The sequence below is a fragment of the Sus scrofa genome, chromosome 14, assembly GCF_054392235.1.
Source record: "Sus scrofa isolate SSC_HxYL_T2T_F1_AM1 chromosome 14, Sscrofa_HxYL_maternal_Yorkshire_Landrace_v2.0, whole genome shotgun sequence".
NCBI classification, from domain to species: domain Eukaryota; kingdom Metazoa; phylum Chordata; class Mammalia; order Artiodactyla; family Suidae; genus Sus; species Sus scrofa.
The window spans coordinates 133,613,923-133,637,092 of record NC_139396.1 but is presented as its reverse complement, the minus strand read 5'-3'; the positions used below and the strand labels follow the sequence as shown (position 1 = coordinate 133,637,092).

General features: G+C 46.6%; 1 protein-coding gene across 4 annotated transcripts in view; it reads right to left on the bottom strand.

Annotated features, from left to right (window-relative positions):
• Positions 1-4,914: 4,914 nt before the first annotated feature.
• ABCC2 (ATP binding cassette subfamily C member 2) overlaps positions 4,915-23,170 on the bottom strand; it is an 82,862-nt gene continuing 64,606 nt past the window's right edge. For all 4 annotated transcript variants that reach the window (XR_014826748.1, XR_014826749.1, XM_084995097.1 and 1 more), the window contains 9 exons: positions 20,324-20,479; positions 18,317-18,516; positions 16,283-16,409; positions 14,025-14,126; positions 13,034-13,177; positions 11,737-11,895; positions 10,102-10,268; positions 7,452-7,646; positions 4,915-5,358 (listed from right to left, as the gene is read on the bottom strand). Coding sequence is in view for 2 of the 4 variants with exons in the window: in XM_084995097.1 (XP_084851223.1) it covers positions 5,229-5,358; positions 7,452-7,646; positions 10,102-10,268; positions 11,737-11,895; positions 13,034-13,177; positions 14,025-14,126; positions 16,283-16,409; positions 18,317-18,516; positions 20,324-20,479 (1,380 nt within the window). In the remaining 2 variants the exon portion in view is untranslated. The remainder of the gene's footprint in view (positions 5,359-7,451; positions 7,647-10,101; positions 10,269-11,736; positions 11,896-13,033; positions 13,178-14,024; positions 14,127-16,282; positions 16,410-18,316; positions 18,517-20,323; positions 20,480-23,170) is intronic.

The window sequence follows — 23,170 nt, the reverse complement described above, 5'->3', positions numbered from 1 at the left end:
CATCTGTGCTCAGAGGTACAACCCGAGGACAACTCGACTGTCTTCACAGTTGGATGCCAACAAAGCAGTTTCCCCATGAGGAACAAGTGGCTGTGGGTTTGAGCAGCAAGTAAATGTTCCAAAGTCTGCTGCTCCAAGAGAGCCCGTCATCCGTAGGACAAGTGGATCTGACATGAGTGACAGGGTCATCAGAGTAGCCAGATGGCTATCATGGCCAGGACCAAGGTGACTGTCCATTCACGAGATTACCGTGTGTAGACCAAGGCCTTGACTGTTCGAGTTGAAGAAAGGAGCGCTACATTTTTTTTTTTAATTCAGTGGGGACCAAAGTTAATCCTCCCCCCAGCCATGCCCACAGCTTGCAGGAGTTCCCAACCAGGAATCAGACATGCGCACCAACAGAGCCCATACAAGATCCTTAACCTGCCATGACACCAGGAAACCCCCAAAGTAGTCTTAAAAGAGGTACTATATACTTTTCTTGTTTCTATTCATTTCCTAAGTAGTTGCTTTTCACAACTTGTAACAGTTAAATTCTGCAGCAGAGCCAATTACTTGCATACAAAGTAAAAAGGAATACTATGAAGATGCAGTGCTTCTTAGTAGCCGTTTCTTTAGTGCATTTTTACAACTTTCGTGTTTAGTCTTCTGACAATATGAAGTTTTTCCAAAACCATCTATGTTATCAGATTAGCATCTGATCTGTGTGGAAGACTAATCCACATTGATAGTTGAACGTGGCTTTTGCTGAGTTCCAGCATTTTAGAGATTTAAATGTCAGTGTCTGTACAATGTTGTTTGCTAACTTTTAGATAAAGTCATGATCCCTGTGCATTTGTGGTTAAATGTATTCTCATTTTTATTACCTAAATGGAACAAATTTCTTCAGAGGGTGTTTCAAAAGGCACTTTTACAAAATTAGCCAGCAAAAAAATTTAGGTCTGATTGGTACATTTATTCTTCCTGTTGGCATTACTTTTTCTTCTTCAATCCTATTGCTATACTAGGGCATACATTCTTCATTCTTTTTTTTTTTTTTTTTTTTTTTTGCTTTTTAGGGCCACACCCGCGGCATATGGAGGTTCCCAGGCTAGGGGTCCATTCAGAGCTGTAGCTGCCGGCCTACACCACAGCTCACAGCAATGTGGGATCCTTAACCCACTGAGCTAGGCCAGGGATCAAACCCGTAACCTCATAGTTCCTCGTTGGATTCGTTTCTGTTGTACCACGATAGGAACTCCCCCTATAGTTTTTTTTTTTTTTTTTAATCCCTATAGTATTTCTTATAAAGATTTTTTGGACATTTGAAAAAAGTTGAGCACCTGCTATATTCTAGCCATTGGAGATACAAAATGGGGTAAGAAACTGTTTGTTTTCATGAGTCTCAGAGCTTAGAGGGGATGCAAACAGAAAATCATCTAACATACAGTAAAAGCAAATTAAGTGAGCTGGGGAGCATTTTTAGTCATAAACAACACTCCCCAACTTGTAAAACTTAAGCAGAAGTTCGCAAATAGTAGGTTTGACCTCCCTCACTGACTCTGCAGAAGGGAGTAAGAAAGCCAGAGTGACTCTTTGAAGCCCAGAATGATGCTCAGTATCACACCGTGTCACTGGACTTGTTGCTCCCTCTGGACAATGACAGTGACTATCACCTTTGCCAGCACAGATTTCTCTGCCTCTGTGTGTCTCCAGCATCCGAATCAAAATCTGGTGCTGGTGTATCCGAGTAATGGGACCTCATCACAGGGCTGCACCCCGGTCTCCCACCAAGAATCTTACGGTGGAGGAGTCCTTGTAGAACTGCGTTTCAGATGCAGAGGTGCCTAAAAGATTGAACATGCACTAAAGCGAGCCTGGGAGCCGAGGGAGGCTCTTGGGAGAAGGCGACTTCTTTTTGAGTCTTAATGAGTTCAAGGTAGACATGGGATTCCAAGCAGAGGGGATAGAGAAGCAAAAAGCTCGAGTCGAATGGTAATTGTGTGTGTGAAATCTTAAAGCATGTTGATGTTGCCAGAGCTTAACATGAGGTGTGGGAGCTGGAAGAAATGAGATTGGATCGGATGTTAGGGAGCTTCATTGTACTATACTCAGAGACTGACTTTATTCTAGGTTGCTGTTGTTTTTGTTTTTGTTGTTGTTGTATTTGTCTTTCTGCCATTTCTAGGGCTGCTCCCGAGGCATATGGAGGTTCCCAGGCTAGGGGTCTAATCGGAGCTGTAGCCACCAGCCTATGCCAGAGCCACAGCATTGTGGGATCCGAGCCGCATCTGCGACCTACACCACAGCTCACGGCAACGCCAGATCCTCAACCCACTGAGCAAGGGAGGGATCGAACCCACAACCTCACGGTTCCTAGTCGGATTCGTTAACCACTGTGCCACAATGGGAACTCCTATGTTGCTGTTGAATGATGGGCTTAAGCAGAAGAGTAACCTGGTAGCCAGCAGTGAGTATATTTGAGGAAAACAACACTGAAAGCAAGGATAGCTGTTCCTTCCGTCCAGGAGGGAAGTGAGGAGAACCTGAACTTGGCAAAAGCAGCAGGGGGGGCAGAAGTAAAACAGGAAGGGCTTGATGGCTGGTTTGATCTGGAAAGAAAAAGAGACGTTGAGAGTGATGCCCAGGTTTTCATTTTGTAGGACTGAGTGGATGATGTCACCACTTGAGTTAGAAAGACAGGCAAAAAAATCTTTTTAGAGTGGAAGAGGTAGAAGGGTTTTTCCAAGTAGGGTGATTTGCATGTCAGATGCCAGAAGGCTATCCAGGGGATAACAGCAGAGACAACTGAACGTATGAGTCTCAAAATTGGAGGGGAGGAAGGGGCTAGAAATGAGATCATGTGTAGAAGCTGCAACCCCAGGAGTGTATGAAATCAATTACAGAGGAAATACAGAGGAACAGGGGAAGGTCAAGGATGAAGACCTCAGAAGGAAAGGAGGAAACATCAACATTGCATTGGGTTACCCAGGTCCTGGGCCAAGATGAGATCTGGAGGGGGACGCGTCATCACCAAAGTTTTGGATCCAGGCTGCTTCCAGTTTCTGCCACCTTCACTGGATGTCTCAGTCATCACTACTAAGAAAAAAAGACCCTTCCCCTCACTGCATCAGCACCCACGGGAGTAGGTAGATCAAAAACCCTCTCTCATTATAGGAAAAAGAAGAAATCATGGGACCAAATCTGGAAATGGGTTTCTGGTCCTGGCTCTTCTGGAAACACGCATGTTTTGACTGCTTGTCATGACTGTGCTCAGTCTGGTGCTTATCTGAAAAATAAGGGACTTCAACTGGATTATCTTCAAGGCTCTATCCATTTGGTTAGTCAGGAGACAGAAAGCATAGGTTATCTTTGCAGAATAATATAAAGAATTGCTAAATAGGTATTGGAGAAGGGGCTAAAGGAGAAGAAGTATCAGAGGGTTGGTGAGTGCAAAAGTAACGATCATCATTAGGTCTGTGGAACAAAAGGCAAGAGAGGCCATCGCTAAAACTGAAACCCAGACTGCCCAGAAGGGGGTGCTGCTTAGCTGGTGATAGCAGGACTACACTGAATTTGCCAACTGAAAGCAGGGCTGCTACTTGTATGAACTGCCTCTGCAGGGAAACAAACATTGATAGAGTGATGCTGATGGAACAGAGCAAGTAGGAGGAAACAAGCCCCCTCCTCATCCAGCCTTGTAGGGGTGTGATCCCCTCCTTTAGGAAGTGTTAAGTCTCTGAGCATCTCATTCAACAAACAGCTACAATGATGAATAAATTAAAATCTTTCGTAATTGCAGAACTGAAATGGAGGTAAGAAATATGCTAAACCCAAAATAACGTAGCACAAGAAACCCTGGAAGGTGAGGAAGCGTCAAAGCTACCTGGACATCTTGACCTGTGAGGACAATTGGCACAAGAAACCCTGGAAGGTGAGGAAGCGTCAAAGCTACCTGGACATCTTGACCTGTGAGGACAATTGGAGGATGCTGAGGCAAGACAGAAAGCCCGAGACTTGTCAATATGGAGAACCTACAGGAGACCCTCTGATGAGCCAGAGCCCAAAAGGGCTATACTTGCAGTGAACAGGTAAGGAATAAACCCCACCACGTGGAAGGAGTCAGCAATGCCACACGCCCATCTCCAACCTGCCACTAGATCAAGGGGGAGGAATCTTTTGAGATTCTAGAAACCACAAACTGGCTCTCACACAGGATTGTGGTCTGAAATCCCACTCACTAACTGTATGCTTTGAAAGCTCGTAGTGGAGAATTTAATTCAAAATGTCCCCAAGGTGGCAGGCAGAAGCTTGCACAAATCCTTTTAAGAGAGGTCAGCTTCAACTCAAGCCACAGGAAACCTGCTAACACAAATTGTAATTCAGCTATGCTTCAATTTTTAAAAATGCTAAGGAGGTTGAGCGGCTTACAGTAAACATTTCCCGAGACATTCAAGGAAATAAAGCACCATGAGCAAGCACCAGTAGACACCGCATACAGAAACCTGAATCATAACCAGGGAAATAGACATTTAAAAACCTCCATGAGGTACCAGTTCATTCTCATCAGATTTGACAAAAATGTTTTAAATTGGCATCACTAGTTTGGCTTTATCTATTATATGTATTTAAACATGTGCTACCTCCCATCCCTATACGTCATACCTAAAGAAACTCTTACACATGTTATCTTAGCAGTTATGTACCGGAATGTTCATAGCAATATTGCTCAAAACAGAAAATAAAACACCTGGAAAATACCCTACTGCTGACCACCCTAAAATGGATCAACTGTGGCGTATTCACACATTGACGAGCTACATAGCACAGGGAGCATGAACCAGCCTCACCATGTGCATCAACAGCGATGAATCTCAAATGCAATACAGAAAAGAGGCAAGTCATTGAAGAATACAAGCAGTATGAGGCCATACGTTTTTAAAAAGGTCCATTTTTAAGGGAAGTTGTAAAACGAAAACAGAAAGCAAAGGAATAATAATCACAAAATCCAGGATAGCAGTTCTCTCTTGAGGGAGAGAAGCCGGGAGGTATAGGATCACAGTGGAATCATGATGCAGCTGATAATACTCATTTCGGAAAAATCTTGGATAATGGGGACATGGGTGTTCACTTATGATCCTTTAAAACATATTTTACGCACGCTTTTTGTATGTATACTTGTTCGTATACGTCACAAAAAGAATACGGAATGGTCCTCACAGCCCTTCTCTAACCTGTCAGACTTGCTCTCAGAAGGCTGTGCTGTGTGTATTTTCAATGCCAGCTTCTTGGGCCATATAATAAAAGGGGCCAGGGGTTTTCAACAGTTCTTCGGGGCTGTCATACTGTACAATATTCCCATTGTCTAGGACCATTACCCTGAAAGGAGAAAGAAAGAGAAGTCTTAGGAAGCAGCATCTCAAATCTTGGCATTTATAGGAATAACCAGGCCTAGGTCATGGCACTGTTACCAAGGTTGTTGCCCCAGAATCAAACCCCTCCCCCTTCCTCCAATAGAAACCACCTGCTCTTATCGAAGTTTCAGGAGGAAACTGCAAAGAGTAAAACAAGAACTGGCTAGAACCAGTGAGGCCCAAGATGGCAGAAGATTCGACTTCCAGGAGACCTTGAGCCTCATTTTATACTCACTGTGATACATTAGCTAAATGACACACTCACCGGTGCCATGACAGTTGACAGTTGCCATGACAACAACCAGAAAAGCCCATACACGGACTGAAAAAGAGTATTGCCTCGGTTCTGGGCCCAAACCACAGACAAACCTGTTCTTGGATAAATTATGAATATTCCTCCCACTCTTTCCAATTCCCTCCCTTTCATATGAGGTCCTATATAAGTGGGGTATTTGCCCGAATTGGGTTGAGAAATTGATTTGTGAACTACTCCCTCTTCTCCCTTCTTTGGCCTGAATAAAGCTTGTGCTATTCCAATCTCAGCATTGGTTTCATATTGACTGTGCAAATCCATTCGGAAAAAGAACCTCCCTGGCTGAGACAAGGGGTCTCTGTCTGGGCAAGGTCCCCTGCGCCGGTCCAACCGACTGCTTCTGTGACAGACTGTTCATTCATACTGCAAAGCAGTGAGGATGAATGAACCAAGCGTGGCTCTCTATCAACACAGATGGATTGCATGTGGAATATCAAACAGAACAGTATAAGAATATCTCCATTTACATGAGCTTTTTTTTTTTAAGAATATACGTTAAGGATACACTTATTTTTTGAAAAATTTTTGTTTTTCTTTTTAGGGCCACACCTGCAGCACATGGAAGTTCCTGGGCTAGGGGTCGAATAAGAGCTACAGCTGCCAGCCTGTGCCATAGCCACAGTAACACTAGATCCTTAACCCACTGAGTGAAGCCAGGGATCGAACTTACATATGCCCATGGACACTAGTCAGGTTTGTTACTGCTGAGCCACAACGTGAACTCTAAGGATACGCTGATTTTAAAAGGGAGACTTGGAGTTCTTGTTGTGGCGCAGTGGAAACAAATCCATTGAGGAAGCATGAGGTTGTGGGTTCGATCTCTGACCTCGATCAGTGGGTTAAGGATCTGGCGTTGCCATGAGCTGTGGTGTAGGTCGCACATGCAGCTCAGATCTTGCATGCTGTGGCTGTGGCGTAGGCCAGCACCTGCAGCTCTGATTTGACCCCTATCATGGGAACCTCCGTATGTCACGAGTGTGGCCCTAAAAACCAAAAAATAAATAAATAAATAAATAAAAAGGACCCATCCCCTTGGTCAAAAAAGGGAGCCTATTCTCTCCAATTTCAAGATTATGGACGTTAGCCACATTTTGATTGTAATCTGTGAGAACTGGAACTAATAGAAAGCTCCTGTTTGCAGGGGGAGCCCCTGAGACCCAGTTGAGTTAACAGATACACGCATTTCCCATTTTGCCCTCGAGACAGTTCCCTTAACCCGGCTGGCTTCCATCAGCACAATGCGTAATGGGAGGCAGATCTGCGAAATCTCTCAGCCTCCGCTTCTTCATCAGTAGAACGAAGATGGTTTAACCTTCTGTAAGGTATCTCGCTGCCGGAGTTCTCGTTGTAGCACAGTGGAAATGAATCTGACTAGTATCCATGAGGGTTTGATCCCTGGCTTTGCTCAGTGGGTCAGGGATTCAGCGTGGCTGTGGCTGTGGCGTAGGTTGGCAGCTGCAGCCCCGTTTCAGTCCCTAGCCCGGGAACCTCCATATGCTGTGGGTGTGGCCTTAACAGCCAAAAAAAAAAAAAAAAAAAAGATATCTTATGGCTGATGCTCACAACACCACAACTCAAGGCAACACGAGATCTGTAACCCACTGAGGTGGCCAGGGATGGAACCCGAATCCTCATGGATACTAGTTGGGTTGTAATGGCTGAGCCACAATGGGAACTCTCTGATGCTATTACTATTGACAAAGGGTTAAGCTGTGGCCATCAAGCTCTGTCCCCCGCTCACTCACTTGTCACTGTCCATGATGGTGTGCAGTCGGTGGGCAATGGTGATGGTGGTGCAGTGGGAGAACTCAGTTTGGATGGTCGTCTGGATGAGGTGATCTGTCTCTAGATCCACCGCAGCAGTGGCTTCATCCATGATCAGGATCTTGGATTTCCGAAGCAGAGCCCTGGCCAGGCAGAGTAGCTGTCTCTGTCCTATGCTGTAGCCCATGGAAGAAACCAAGCATTAGCCTCAAAGGGCCAAGGAATAACCTGGGGTTGGGGGAGGGGGAGGGAAATGTCATATTCCAGATCAGATTTAAACACTCCTAAATTCCTCCAAGATGCCTTAGCCTCTTCCACTAGCTGTTCATTATTGCCAAGAACATTGTTTTCCAAACTTTTTCAATTAATTGCAAGACCCACCACAGATATTTAATTCAAAAATTCATATTTCTGAGCCCCACTCAATCAGAATGAGGAGGAGCCTTGCAATATATAAGGTTTTGTTGTCGTTGTTTTTGGCCATGCCACCACCAGAGCCTTAAACCTGAGCCACCAGGCAACTCCCAGGAACATGTATTTTGTTTATTTTTGTATCTTTTTTAGGGCCACACCCACATATGAATTCCCAGGCTAGGGGTCAAATCTGAGCCTACTCCACAGCCACAGCAACTCAGAATCCAAGCCGAGTCTGCAAACTACACCACAGCTTGTGGCAATGCCAGCTCCTTAACCCACTGGGCAAGGCCGGGAATCGAACCTGCATCCTCATGGATACTAGTTGGGTTCATTACCACTGAGCCATGACAGAAACTCCTGGAATGTGTATTTTGAATACACTCCAGGAGATTTTCGTGTTTAACAAGTTGGAAAACACTAGCCCAGGAACAGTGCTTTGCATTTAGCTGCAGATATCTCAGTACATGAGCAATAATTTCAAAATAAGATGGATGTGCCCAAGTTCGCTTCAGCAGGATTTGACCTGATGCCATTAATATAGGGTGACACTGCACGAGAATGCCCCGGTGGCATTTCTTAGCAGCCTTAGAAAATCCATTCCTTATTTTAATGTGTAATTCTAGTCCCAAGGCTAATTATTTGATCAAGGCCTTCTGCCTTGACGAGGGACCGTAGCTAGCTAATGAACGTGATGTCTTGGTGTGAGATGCAATGTATGTGGAATTCGAATATGCCTATAAAATGCAAATGGCTTTAATTTGCTAAAAGCCAGTAATGAAGGCTGGACCTCTTACTTACATAAAGAAGCTTTGGGAAATGATGTGGAGGAAATATTCGGGAATTTGCTAATTGCTCTCTCCTGCTGTGGCCATTAGGGAACATATTAAACAGGGGGTGGCTAAAGTTCTGTAATTCTCTGTAAGAAAATTTCTGCAGGAGATGAGAAGTCACCCAAGATGAACTTCCAGTAATGTGAAAAGGGAGACTCTGCAAAACTATTTACTTAACTCTCCCAACTCTTGCCTGCTTGTTACCTTGATGTTGGACTTCAAGGTAACAGGCTGTTGCTAAGGCATCAGTTTGGCTTTCAACTGCTGACCCTCTCCCCTGGCTGATCTCCAATCTCCGACCAGAGAATTTTATTTTTTTGCTTTCTAGGGCCACACCCACAGCATATGGAAGTTCCCAGGCTAGGGGTCGAATCGGAGCTACAGCTGCCAGCCTCTGCCACAGCCACAGCCACGCCAGATCTGAGCCACATCTTGGATCCACACCACAGCTCACGGCAATACAGGATCCCCAACCCACTGAGCAAGGCCAGGGATCGAACCCACATCCTCATGGATACTTGTCAGATTCATTTCCGCTGTGCCACTACGGGAACTCCCTGACCAGAGAATTTTAAGTTTTGACACCTCCAAACCAGGTCTGAAGTCAAGGCACTGGTGATGCCATGTCAAGTGTAGTCTTTGAGCTCCAGCTGCCACTGGTCCATGCCCCACCCACCATTCTGAATGCACCCAGGGCTGCAGCAAGACCTGCCGCTCAGCCACTGGCTTTGGCTGAAAGCTGACAGCGTGTGGATGGAAAAAACAGGTTGTGGCAGGAAAAATGCCAGGCCCACTTGTGCTAGATCAATTGACAGTACATGGATGTACATGGATATGTAGAAATATGTAGAAATCCATGTACATGGATATGTAGAAATGCTTTGAAAAGGAATCGTGACGCCATAAGAGTGTCTGTGCTGGTTTCCAGTAGGTCAGCGCTGCCCCAGCACCCGGAGGCCACCACCCCTCCATCACCCATGGGCCTCTTAGATCAAGGCTTCTCAAACAGCTGCCTGTAACAACCCCCCAGGGATCCGTTAGAAGTCCCATGCCCAGTCAATGCCTCATACCAATCAAATCAAGCTCTGGCGATGGACCAGGGCTGGGGATTGTTTTCAGCTTGACAGTAGAGGCCGCTATGGCAAGATCTGTAAGTTCACATTTGAAATATCTTGGGAGGGTATGTTTGCTAACAAAGGTTTTCAAGAGTTTCCAAGGACATTCAGGTCTATTTTAATCTTCACAACGGGTTGGTTTTACACATTAGGAATTAGACCCAGAGAAAAAGTTCTTTGATGCCAGCTGCTACCCACCATGAGTGACAAGAGGAGTGGTCCTCTTGCCTCCTCCAGTGCCTGTGGACGAAGTAACTTATGAAACATACCTCAGGTTGTCACCGCCCTCTGTCACCTCGTAGGACAACCCAAGTTGCAGGTGAGACACAAAGGACTTGAGGTGAGCCAGCTCCAAGGCCTTCCAAAGCTCCTCATCTGAGTAGCTGTTGAAAGGGTCGAGATTCATTCTCAGGGTCCCAGAGAACAGGATGGGATCCTGCAGGACAAGGGAGAAGTGGGCTTGAGGTCAGCAAAGGAACTCATGGTTCTTGGTGGCCAAGAAAGCGGGCAGGACCCGTCTGAGCTGGGAAGCTGGTTAGTTTGCGGTCAAGCTTCTGCAACGTTTCCCTGCTGAAGGCTTCGAGCTGAACACTGGGAGCTAACATGGCATGAAGAGGAGGTCTGCTTCTGTTGTTGTTTTTCATTCTGAGATTCATTTACGGATTTCTAAATTTGCCTTAACATCTCTCCAGAGGGTGAGAGGAATGTCCCACACCTTCAAATGAAGACCCCTGGGGTGGGGGTGGAAGGGGCCGGAGGCAGGTGGGGGAAGAGCTAGTGACAGCTGTACTGATTTATTTAATTTTTTTTTAGGGCCACACCCATGACATATGGAGGTTCCCAGGCTAGGGGTCAAATTGGAGCTGAAGCTGCTGGTCTACGCCAGAGCCACAGCAATGTGGGATCCGAGCCGAATCTGTGACCTGCACCACAGCTCACGGCAATGCCAGATCCTTAACCCACTGAGCAAAGCCAGAGACTGAACCCGCATTCTCACGGGTACTAGTTGGGTTCGTTAACTGCTAAGCCATGACAGGAACTCCAGGGGAAGAATTTATCATGCTTTTAAAAAGGTTAGAGAAAAGAGTCTATCAAAGCCATCCAGGAACTTGGCTGCAGCGAGCAGAGCAGCCCAGGTTCTGAGAAGGGCCCAGACCCTCCAGGGCCATCCATGTTTGGGAAGGTCCGGAGAAGAAGCTGCGGTTGAAGCCTTTCTTGCTGATGGACCAACTGTTCCGCTTGCTGGCAAAAACCTCCCACAAGTTCGCTCCTCTCTCTTTTAACCGTATCAAGTGGGGAGTATACAGCTTAATGGTTTCAGGCTTCAGCGGCAAAACTGCTAACGCTGATTGCAAAGGTTCCCTGAACCAAGACCGGCTCTAGAAATGCTAAAGAATCATCTGCTCTGTTTGACTGCTGTTGTGTTGCTGCCACCTGCTGGTTAGATCCTGGCAGTCGCACAAGCACAACATCCCAAGATACAAAATTCATTTTTGTAAGTTCTGGAAGCAGTGCGTCTTAGGGAGCTAGCTTAGATGTCCTGGGTAGACAGCAGAAATGACATTGCTAAATGAACATCCATCAAGAAAGGTTTCTTGTGGCGTTCCCATTGTGGTACAGCGGAAATGAATCCGACTAAGAACCATGAGGTTGCGGGTTCGATCCCTGGCCTCACTCAGTGGGTTAAGGATCTGGCATTGCCATGACCTGCAGTATAGGTTGCAAATGTGGCTCAGATCTGGCGTTGCTGTGGCTCTGGCGCAGGCCAGCAGCTGTAGCTCTGATTCGACTCCTAGCCTGGGAACCTCCAATGTGCCATCAGTGCGGCCCTAAAAAGACAAAAAGACAAAGAAATGTTTCTTGCACAACAAGCTGGGAGTGACAGTGTAAGTTGCAGAGCTCACCTGGGGGATGATGGTCAGCTTCTCTCGGAGGTCGTGGAGCCCAATGGAAGCAATATCCACCCCATCGATGGTGATCTGGCCTCCTGCAGCCTCTAGGATTCTGAAGAGGCTGTTGGTCAGGGATGACTTCCCAGCTCCTGTCCTGCCCACTACACCGATCTGTAAATATGAGTCCTTTGCAGGTTAGTTCACCTTTCATAATCGCAGGTAGAAAAAGACAGTGATTTATCTAAGATGTTAAACTGGTTTTGGTTTGGGTGGGGAAAAGTGCCCGGAAAAGATGGCTTTTCCCATCCCGCTTCCTAATTCACTGCTTGCTGAGAACTCTGGGGACTGCTGGAAACGGACATATCAGCAGCTGTTGTTATATTCATTTGAATTATATATTTTTTATTGTTTGCTGGAATTTATGCAACATAGTTTTTAAAATATTTTCCTGCACATTTTCTTTTTTAAAAATTTTTTATCATAGTCGATGGAAATTATAGATTTTTTTTTTTTTTTGGTCTTTTTGCCTTTTCTAGGTGTGGCATATGGAGGTTCCCAGGCTAGGGGTCTAATTGGAGCTGTAGCCGCCGGCCTATGCCACAGCCACAGCAACACCAGATCTGAGCTGCGTCTGTGACCTACACTACACCACAGCTCACGGCAATGCTGGATCCTTAACTCACTGAGCAAGGCCTGGGTTCGAACCCACAACCTTATGGTTCCTAGTCAGATTCGTCAACCACTGAGCCAAGGCAGGAACTCCGGAAATTACAGATTCTTAAAAGTCCTTGTTTAGAAGTGAGGAGAAGGGAAGGATCAGGCCTGCCATCAGTGAGAACCAGACCCTTATTCAGCATCCTTACCCTTTGTGGTCCTATATCAGACCCTAATTCCTCAGAAAACAAGAACACATAGGAGGGCGCAGGACTTCGCAGACGAAGGAGAACTAGGCCTTTCTTTCTGCAGGGACAACCTCTTGTCACTGTTCCCACAACTTCCTTCCTTCCTGACTTCCCCTCTATGAGAGGCTCTTACAGGAAACGAACCCTGCCAGCCACAGAAGAAGGATGCCGGCTGGGAGGCAGGGAAGGGGCAAGGGAGAAAGACTTTACAGCCCAGGCAGAGCTTCTGTTTGATCCCATGTCAATATCCTGCCCTCTGGTGGTGGCTCTCTGTCCCTACACCTCCCCAGGGCAGAGGAAATGCCCCGACAGCTCACTTCACCAAATAATGAAAGCCCAGAGTCCACAGTTCTCCACTTCTGTGTCCACAAGGACTCACACCCAGGCCTTTCTTCAGTTCCACCTACCTTCTCTGTGCTCTTAATGTCACAAGTGATCCCTTTCAGCACCAGATCCAGCTCAGGCCTGTACCGCACTTGGTAGTTGCTAAACTGGATCTCCCCTTTGCTGGGCCAACCGTCTGGAGGCCTCTTATCAGTCACCCAAGGTGCCTGGCAAGGAAACAGGAGAAATGCTTTGCATGGTGACAACTCACTCAACTCTCCCGTGGGACTCTGGCTCAGAACAGGGTGGCAGTGTCCCAGCCACCTGTGGGCATCTGCGTTGAATAGACTGAACTAAAATGGTACTTCCAGAAGGTTCTTACATTACTCAATTAAAGATATCCCTATCCTGGTGTTCTCGCTGTGGTGCAGTGGGTTAAGGATCCGGCGTTGCTCTATGAAGGTCCAGAATGAAGCCACCATTTTCTATTTTTTGGCTATGCTTATGGCATGTAGAAGTTCCTGGGCTAGGGATTGAACCCCCACAGCAGCGACAACACTGGATCCTTAACCCACTGAGCCAGCCACCAGGGAATTCTGAAGCCACCATTTAACGTGGTCCATCCCAAGACCTGAGTGTCCCCTAACCATTTCCTATTTTAGGTTTTAAGAAATTAGGTCGTTTGAGTTACACAAAGGGGAATTTTCAGAGAACTTTTATGACCCCATGTGAAATCTCTAGATTAGGTAAAGATGTCTCTTTTTTTTTTTAGGGCCGCACCCACAGCATATGGAAGTTCCCAGGCTAGAAGTTTAATTGGAGCTACAGCTGCCAGCCTACACCACAGCCACAGCCACGCAGGATCCGAGCCGCGTCTGCAACATACATCACAGCTCATGGCAACGCCAGAACCTTAACCCACTGATCGAGGCCTGGGATCAAACCCGCATCCTCCTGGATACTCGTGGGCTTCATTTCTGCTGAGCCGCAATGGGAACTCCAGGTGAAGATGGATTCTTGACACAGTCACTTTTCTTTTTCCCTTGTCCCTGGGCTCTCCTGACTCCTCCTTACCTCATTTTCCACATGTATGTATTCATTTATTCGCTCAACAGCCACAATGTTGGTCTCGATTTCTGACGTCATCCTCACCAGCCAGTTCAGGGTTTGTGTGATCTACAGAAAAACCAGAAGACTAAAGATCATCTCAGGTTCAGAAACCAATCCAACTAGTTAAACTGCAAGGTCCATCTAGTGCCCACTTGGTAGCCAGCACTGTGCCAGGCTCTACAAGGGAGCAAGGAAATGTGTTAGTGACAATCCACGCCTCCTTGGGGTGGGGGGGAAATGAGGCCAGTGCATCTAGTGGCTGGAGGACGAGGAAGTGCTTGGCTGTGTGGTGCTCACACGAAAAGCAACACAGCTTGGAGTGGCCTGGGGCCAAAGCTGAGGCTGGAGAGGCTGGCGGCTGGTGCAGTGGAACCTGAACTTGGCCCTTAGGAGGTAGAGGTGGCGTTCTCCCAGTGGGGCAGGCATAAGGAAAGACACGGGGTAGGAAAAGTCCTTCCAAAAAGCTTCTTCTTCTCTCTGCTCTCAGTTAACAACAGCTTGATTGAGAAACCAACCCTCCCGGCGGGACTTCTACATGGACCCTGGTCCTCCGTTACCTTAAGATACTCCAGGTACCTTCCTGCCATTACAAAGATACATCTAACCCACCAGGAAGATGGCTGTTAAGATCTGGGCCAGGAGTTCCCATCGTAGCTCAGCAGAAACGAATCCAACTAGCATCCGTGAGCTGTGGTGTAGGTCGCAGGCACAGCTCAGATCCCGTGTTGCTGTGGCTGTGGTGTAGACTAGCAGCTCCAGCTCCGATTCGACCCCTAGCCTGGGAACCTCCATATGCTGCAGATGCGACCTAAAAAAAAAAAAAAAAAAAAAAAAAAATCTGGGCCAGAGTCCAGGGAATCTAGTTACTCAGATCCAAGCTTCTTTCAGGTAAAAACAAAGTCCTGGCACAAATGCACAGGGCAATTTTTTGAGCACATGGTGCTTAGAGAGAGGAAGAGCATAGGAGAGTGGGGACTAAGAGTAACCCCCTTGATGTAGGTGGAACCATAAGAAGTGTGTGTGTGTGTGTGTGTGTGTTTAAAGTCAAGTGAAGCAGTGAGAGTGGAGAAGGAACGAAGAAATCTGTAACTGGCAGTGATCACTTAATGGTAAGCTCCACTGCACTTGGACCAGCCTGAATTGTTGATATTTGGATGTTTTTGTTTAGGTTCAATCTAATAGTTCTCTACCTCTTTGCCCTATCTGTCCTAGGTCAATAAGCCTAGACGTGGGGGCGTGAAAGGGCAGTGGCACAGGCAACCCAGTGATTCTGGTGAATGGCAGAGTCCTTGTGGATGTCCCACCATGGTCGCCTGGGGCCTTATGAACTCCTCCTGAAACGTCACCACATAGACCCTGCTGGTAGTCGACCTCCAATACATCAGTTCAGAAAGACACCACAAAAGATGGCCCAATGACTCTGTCAACAAGTGTCATTTAGCAAACATTAACGGCAGTGCCTGTCACCCTCGTAGGTGAGAAGAAATAGTCTGATATTTATCCCTTACTCAATTGGGGGATACATTATATAGTCTTATCAGACTATATTCTTTATGAAAATTAACTCCAATTATTTTGTGATTTAAGAAAAACAAACATGGGAGGAGTTATTTGTTTAAAAGGTTTTCTGGGTATATGCTCTGTTATATATTTTCAGGGGTTCTCTCTATTGACTATAATTAAGCAGAGACAAAGAGATAGGAAACCATTAGACTGAGTCATATGAAATTGTTTCCTTAACACCCAAGGGCCACGACATTTGTATCAATTTTTCCCGATGACACTGGTACCTGCCTAGAAAGAGGAAGGATTACGTACATGGGTTACACAGTTAGTAAGAGATGGAGCCAGGGTCTGAACCTCAGTCTCCCTGTGGCCCCTCGGGATGTAGAAATGACTCAAGTGCATGGACTCCATGGTATACTCTAGACTATTTAAGAATAAGGCATTAGGAGTTCCTGCTGTGGCTCAGCCGAAAGGAACCTGACCAGTATCCATGAGGATGCCAGTTCGATCCCTGGCCTTACTCATTGGGATGAGGATCCAGTGTTGCTGTGGCTGTGGTGTAGGCCGGGAACTGCAGCTCCGATTCAACCCCTAGCCTGGGAACTTCCATATGCTGCACCTGCAGCCCTAAACAAAAAAAACCAAAAAACCAAACCAAAACAAAAAAGAGTAATGCCTTGATTCAACCAATACCCACCCCCAACCTTCAGACTCACATTGAGTGCGTTGGACAGAACAAAGCCCACAGTGTCCCCACTCAGGGTATTTCTATAAATAACCATCATCAAGGATGAACAGAAGACAATCATGTTCCCAATAAACTCCAGACGAACTGCAAGCCACCTGTAGGGCAACAGAACCAGAAGAAGAGTCCATGAGAGGTGTCTGCTTCCTTATCCTACCCAGCAACCTAGGTGTTCACAGAGTATTCTCAAGGGGCTTGAGTGAGCAGGTTGCATTCTTAAGAACTATCTCAATTTGCTTAAACCATGTGTTCCTAAAGTCTTATAATTGGATTTTAGGAAATAAATTGCATTTTGGGGGAGGCATGCCCATGGCACATGGAAGTTCCCTTGCCAGGGACTGAACCCAGGCCGCAGTAGCAACCTGGGCCACTGCAGTGACAACGCTGGATCCTTAACCCACTACACCAAGAGTGAACTCCAAATTGCATTTTAAAGATACTAGAGAAGTTTTCTAAACTAAGAAAATCCTAAATCCTATAGCTCCCAAAGCTACCAAATCCTAAGAATCATCTGGTGGCAATTGTTAAAAATCATACCAAAAAATTCCTGGACTCTTCCCCAGCAAATTCAAGGAACTGGTTTCAGGAACCTACTTTTTTTTTTTTTTTTGGTCTTTTTAGCTATTTCTTGGGCCGCTCCCGCGGCATATGGAGGTTCCCAGGCTAGGGGTTGAATCGGAGCTGTAGCCGCCGGCCTACGCCAGAGGCACAGCAACGCGGGATCCGAGCCGCATCTGCAACCCACACCACAGCTCACGGCAACGCCAGATCGTTAACCCACTAAGCAAGGCCAGAGACCGAACCCGCAACCTCATGGTTCCTAGTCGGATTCGTTAACCACTGCGCCATGACGGGAACTCCAGGAACCTACATTTTTAATAAGTATTCCAAGTGATTTCTTTTGATTAGGCATGGGAAAAAGTGGCATAAAGAATCTGGGAGTTCCCATTGTGGCTCAGTGGAAACAAACCCGACTAGTATCCACGAGGATGTGGTTTTGTTCCTTGTCCTTGCTAAGTGGCTATCTGGTATTGCCATGAGCTGTGGTGTAGGTCACAGACCATGGCTTGGATCCCACATTGCTGTGGCTATGGCATAGGCCAGCAGCTGCAGCTCAGATCCAACCCCTAGCCTGGGAACTTCCATATGCTGCAAGTGTGGCCCTAAAAAGCAAAAAAACAAAAACAAAAACAAACTTTACAATCAAATTCCTGACGTCTTCATGTTCCAAATAATTCTGAGTTCCCTGGTGGCTCACTGGGTTAAGGACCCGGTGTCTTTGCTGTGGCTCAGGTCACTGCTATGGCACAGGTTCTATCCCTGGCCTGGGAACTTCCACTTGCCACAGGCACAGCCAAAAAAGAAAAAAAATTCTAAGTCTCATTAGGTTGACCTTCACACCTCCAGAAGATGTGGAAGCCACTCAAGAGTTTTCACTTCTTGAAAAAGGGCTTCCTCCTCTAGGGACTTCTTGCCAGGGTCTAATGAAGCTGGAGAAATAAAGAATGCGAGCTTTCCATTTCTGCCATCACTGATTTTACCTAAGAATTCCCAGCTCGCCTCCTTGCAACCTCCACTTCTCTCAGCACCTTACAGAGAGTGTTCCATCTATGGAGAATCTCAGGGAAGCCAACAATGGCCAGTGCGCCCAGCACTTGTACAGAACCTGGATTACAAAATGCTCACACATGTCACTGACTTCCTCCGTAAGCCTGTGAGATAGGATGTATTCCAGCTGTCATAAAAATATTCCAGCCATCATAAAGACAAAGAAAATGAGGTTTTCCTGAGAGGAGTCAAGACAATTCACTCTGCTTAGCAAGGGGCAGGGAAAACACAGGGACCCAGGCTGACTCCAAAGCTAATGCTTCCTCTCCGCTATTAACAGGCGTGTTTGGCCAGAATGAATTTCACAGCACTGGCCCCCCGTGTCCTCCCACAGCTAAAGTCAAACGTGCAGAACCCCAGAGCACCTATTTGGGTGCATACTCAGGGGCAGCCTCACCTGTTGGAGATAATCCAGGAAAAGACACATTTCTGGTTGGTGTCAATTGTTATCTCGTTGTGCTTTAGAAACCGTTGCTGGTGCTCAAAGGCACGGATAACAGGCAGGCCTGACACAGTCTCACTGAAGTGAGAGTAGATTGGGGACCTGGTGACAGAGTCTAGTCGTCTGAGCTGGCGGGAAGTGGCCACATAAAATATCTGGACCCAAAAAAGGAAAGAATCAGTCACATAATCACATCCCACATGCTGGTACCTCTTCTTTCATGGCCATGACCCAACATTCTTTTCTTTCTTTGCCACGTCCACAGTGACCAGAGCCTCGGCGGTGACGATGCTGGATCCTTCACCTGCTGAGCCACCAAAGAACCCCTTTGCCCAGCCCCCATCATTCTTTATGTTGAGGACACAGCCCACAACCAGACAGACAAGAGGCCTCTGGTGTCGCCTCTGACAGAGGAGTGATGCGAGCGGCTCAGAGGACGAGGGTGGTGGGAAGAGCTGGGGTTGGTGGGGAACAGGGAGCACGAAAGTGAGGACACCACACCCCAGCCCTAGGGGCTGGCATTTTCAAACCATGTAAGTTGTTTTGTCACCCTTATCTGTATGCTCCCGAGAATCAATCAGCACATTATCATCAAAACAGTAGTTCTGTAGTGGTTAGAAAAACCGTCTCCAAAAGGATTTTATAAATGCAGCTGGGAACCGAGGGGTATAGAGCATGAGCAATAATAAATGGCTGAGGTTTGGATAAAAATAAAATCAGGCAAGGGACCAGAACTGTGCCTTGATTGTATGTGTAGGTAAAGAACGTTCTGGAAGTGTGCAGAATGTTGAGGGTCTAAGAACCAGAAGTGGATATAATAGAGAGTGAAGGCTGGAGTTCCCGTCATGGTGCAGCAGAAACGAATCCGACTGAGAACCATGAGGTTGCGGGTTCGATCCCTGGCCTTGCTCAGTGGGTTTAGGATCCGGTGTTGCCGTGAGCTGTGGTGTAGGTCGCAGACTCGGCTCGGATCCCGCATTGCTGTGGCTGTGGTGTAGGCCAGCAGTTACAGCTCTGAATGGACCCCTAGCCTGGGAACCTCCATATGCCGTGGGTGTGGCCCTAAAAAGACAAAAATATAGAGAGTGAAGGCTGAGGGGGGATGGGGTTGGTGGTGCTACTAGATTATTCCAAGAGGATTTGCTGCAACCAGAGAAGAGCTGTGCATTTGAGAGTCAGAATTCAAAATGTTAATCTTGGAAGTTTCCTCAAATTTCCTGCCTCTTTTTTGCTGGTTTGTTACTAACAGGGATGAAAATGTCCCTGAGAAACCCAAAAGAAACACCAGGCAGGGTCACCTTGCCACAGGCCACGAGGCTTCAGAATTGTTTTCCTGAGGCAAACAGTTCCTCCCAAAGATGATGGTAGGACAGGCATTCTCTCCACAGCTTCCCTCCCCTTGTCAGTTATTATGGGCCTGAAGCCCTTTCCACTTGCTCCAGTTTTTCCATGAGGCATGGCTCTCCAGCTAGCTGTGGCCTCCAAAACACCCTGGAATGGAGCCTAAGCCATCCACAGACACCTCTGTAACAGGAGAGTTGCTCTGAAGTGAAAAGAGATCGGCTCCTGCCAAGAACCATCGCCAAAAGGATGAAGCCCAAAGCAGCCTTAGCACAGCTCTTCTAGAAGCAATCCATGACCTACCCCTTGTGCAGGGTGTTACAGGGCTTCAGGACTTTTTCCAGACCCAACCTCCAAGTAGGCTTGGAACCGAATGTCCATTGGCCCCACTTTAATTTGTGGGGGGCAGCAGCGGAGGTGAGGTTGACTGTGACCCTGTACCTAACAGTACAGACATTTGGGCTTCATTCAGTGGCCCACAGGCTCCTTGGGATGTGAATATATGATTCCACGACAGAGAGGCTGGAGAGGCAGGGAGGGACCAGCAATAAATAAAAGAGTCTCAGGAAGGAGCTTGGGCTTTTATGAGAGGAAAGGAAACCTAGCCATTTCTAAACCTACCTGAACAGCCACATAAATGATGCCAAGAGGAATGATGATGATGACGAAGACGGGGGTGGCCAAGCAGATCATGACAAGGGTGCTGATGATGCCCAGGAAGCACATAAGCCAGGAGCGCAAAGACATGGGGAGGGTGTCATCCAGGGTGGAAATATCCTGGGGACATAAAAAGGAGAGACAAGGTGCTAATGATTTCTGTAACACTGGACTTCCAGGTTATTTTCTCAGGGAAATTTCTCAGGGTTCCCACTGACTCCTTCCTTTAATGGGTTCATGGTTTTCATCTGCAGTACAGTGTTCTGTTCATCCCAACAACCCATCTTCTTTCTGTAACTCTTTCATCTTTCTAAATCCCTCCAAATCGATATGGCAGCCATTATTCATCTTTTTCAATAGAGTCAGCCATAGAATTTCACTCAGTGAAATTCCCATTTTGCAAATGTATTAAACCATTCGTAACCACTCTAAGCTAATAGAGCCTTACATGTCCATTCTCCTATAACCAAGCCAATTTTATCATTCGAACTTTACACAGGTCCTGATTCTGCTGATCACCCAGAACACAGCCTGGTACATAACAAGCATTTAATAAACATTTGTTTGGAGTGTACAGCCAACAAGCCCTGTCACCCACCCTTGCCTGAAGAACCATCCTTTGCCTGGGAAGTTGTTTCCTTTACCAAGCAGAGAGCTTCACAGAGAAAGAGAGGTGTATATTCAATGTGATCCCTGCCTGGCCCCTGTTCTAAGCAAGGAGCCCATAGCTGACGGATGGGTCTTACTGCATAGTGCTTTCATGTCCTTTTGAATAAATGAATAAATAAGCCAATGGATGGTTGGACAGGTGTGTGGATGGATGGATGGTTTGGTACACACAGGAAACCTGGCTTACATTTGGGGTCTCCTTTGTCTATATTTCTTAGATTATATTAATCTAGGATTAGTAATATGTGAGTATCAAAGTGAGTCCAAATGATCTCTGAAGTGTTCCAAACTGGGTAAGAGAGAAGAGTTTCCCAAGAGAGCCCTGAAGAGTGGATGACTCCTGAGTCTAATTTACCTTTCCTCTCAGAATGCAAATAACTACACGTCCAGGGTTAATAGAAAAAAAATTCTCACCAGCGATCAGTTCTATGCAGATTACTTTTGACCTTGACCTGGCACAGATTTTCCATCTTTCCTTCCTCCATCCATTTCCTTTTAAGGGCTCAGTCATCGGCTCCAGAGGACCATAGATCTAACTCCTCTTTAGGGTCTGAGCCACCTCCCCTACAATACTCTGTGTATAATGAATGACAGTTTCTCTTTTCATGCAAAAGTAGTTAGCAAAATATGACTGCTTATAACTCACAGTAAAATCTGTGTTCTCTTTCACAGATTTCTTTTTCAGAGATTTTCAGATTCAGAGATATATTACAACATCAGAAAAAGTATGCAGTCTTTGCAAAATTCCTGTGAGAAATCTCTCCATCCAAAATTGTGTACTTTTGGGGAGTTCCCCTCGTGGCTCAGTGGTTAACGAATCCCACTAGGAACCATGAGGTTGCGGGTTCGATCCCTGGCCTTGCTCAGTGGGTTAAGGATCCAGCATTGCCTGAGCTGTGATGTAGGTTATAGATGCGGCTCAGATCCTGCGTTGCTGTGGCTCTGGCGTAGGCCGGTGGCTACAGCTCCAATTGGACCTCTAGCCTGGGAACCTCCATATGCCGTGGGTGAGGCCCTAGAAAAGGCAAAAAAAAAAAAAAAAAAAAAAAAAAAAAAGACAAAATTACAAAATTGTGTACTTTTGGGAGTTCCTGTTGTGGCTCAGCAGTAATGAACCTGAATAGTACCCATGAGGATGTGGGTTCAATCCCTGGCCTTGCTCAATGGATTAAGGATCTCGCATTGCTGTGAGCTGTGGTGTAAGTTGCAGATGCGGCTTGGATCCCAAGTTGCCATGACTGCGCCATAGGCTGGCAACTGCAGCTCTGATCCAACCCCTAGCCTGGGAACCTACATATGCCTTGGGTGCGGCCCTAAAAAAAAAAAAAGCAAAATTGTGTACTTTTAAAGGTTCCATTAAAGAGCAGAAAGCCCATTTAAGTTGTCTCGAATGACATCAAGACCACCATTTTTGTTTCAGAGGAAAGTGGTAAGTGGGGGCCTGCCCACTTCTGAAGCATCACCATCTCCCTGGAAATTGGCTGCGGGTTGTGAGTTCCACTTCTTACGTCTGCTCCAAGACCAAATAGAGAGTTCAGAGTTGCTCAGCCAATTTTCTTTTTTTTTTGGTCGTTTTTTGCCATTTCTTGGGCCGCTCCCATGGCATATGGAGGTTCCCAGGCTAGGGGTTGAACCCGAGCTGTAGCCACTGGCCTACACCACAGCTCACAGCAACACCGGATCCTTAACCCGCTGAGCAAGGCCAGGGATCGAACACGCAACCTCATGGTTCCTAGTTGGATTCATTAACCACTGAGCCACGACAGAAACTCCCCAGACATTTTTTTTAAAAATGCTCCCTCTTCTACCAAACAGAGGACTGAAAACTCTGTGGTGATAGTTGAACATTACTCAGAATTGTCTGGTTTCCTCTGTTCCTGAAATTTCCATCTCATATTCATTAAGAATCAGTAGTTCAGGTGTTCCTGTTGTGGCTCAGTGGTAACAAACCCAACCAGTAACCATGAGTTTGGATTGCCATGAGCTGTGCTGTAGGTTGCAGGCTCGGCTTGGATCTGGCACTGCTGTGGCAGGTGTGGCCCTAAAAAAGACAAACATGCACACACACGCACACACACACACACGACTCAGTAGTTCGGTCTGGCCCATGGAAGAGTGCCACCTATGACCTTAGCATTTACT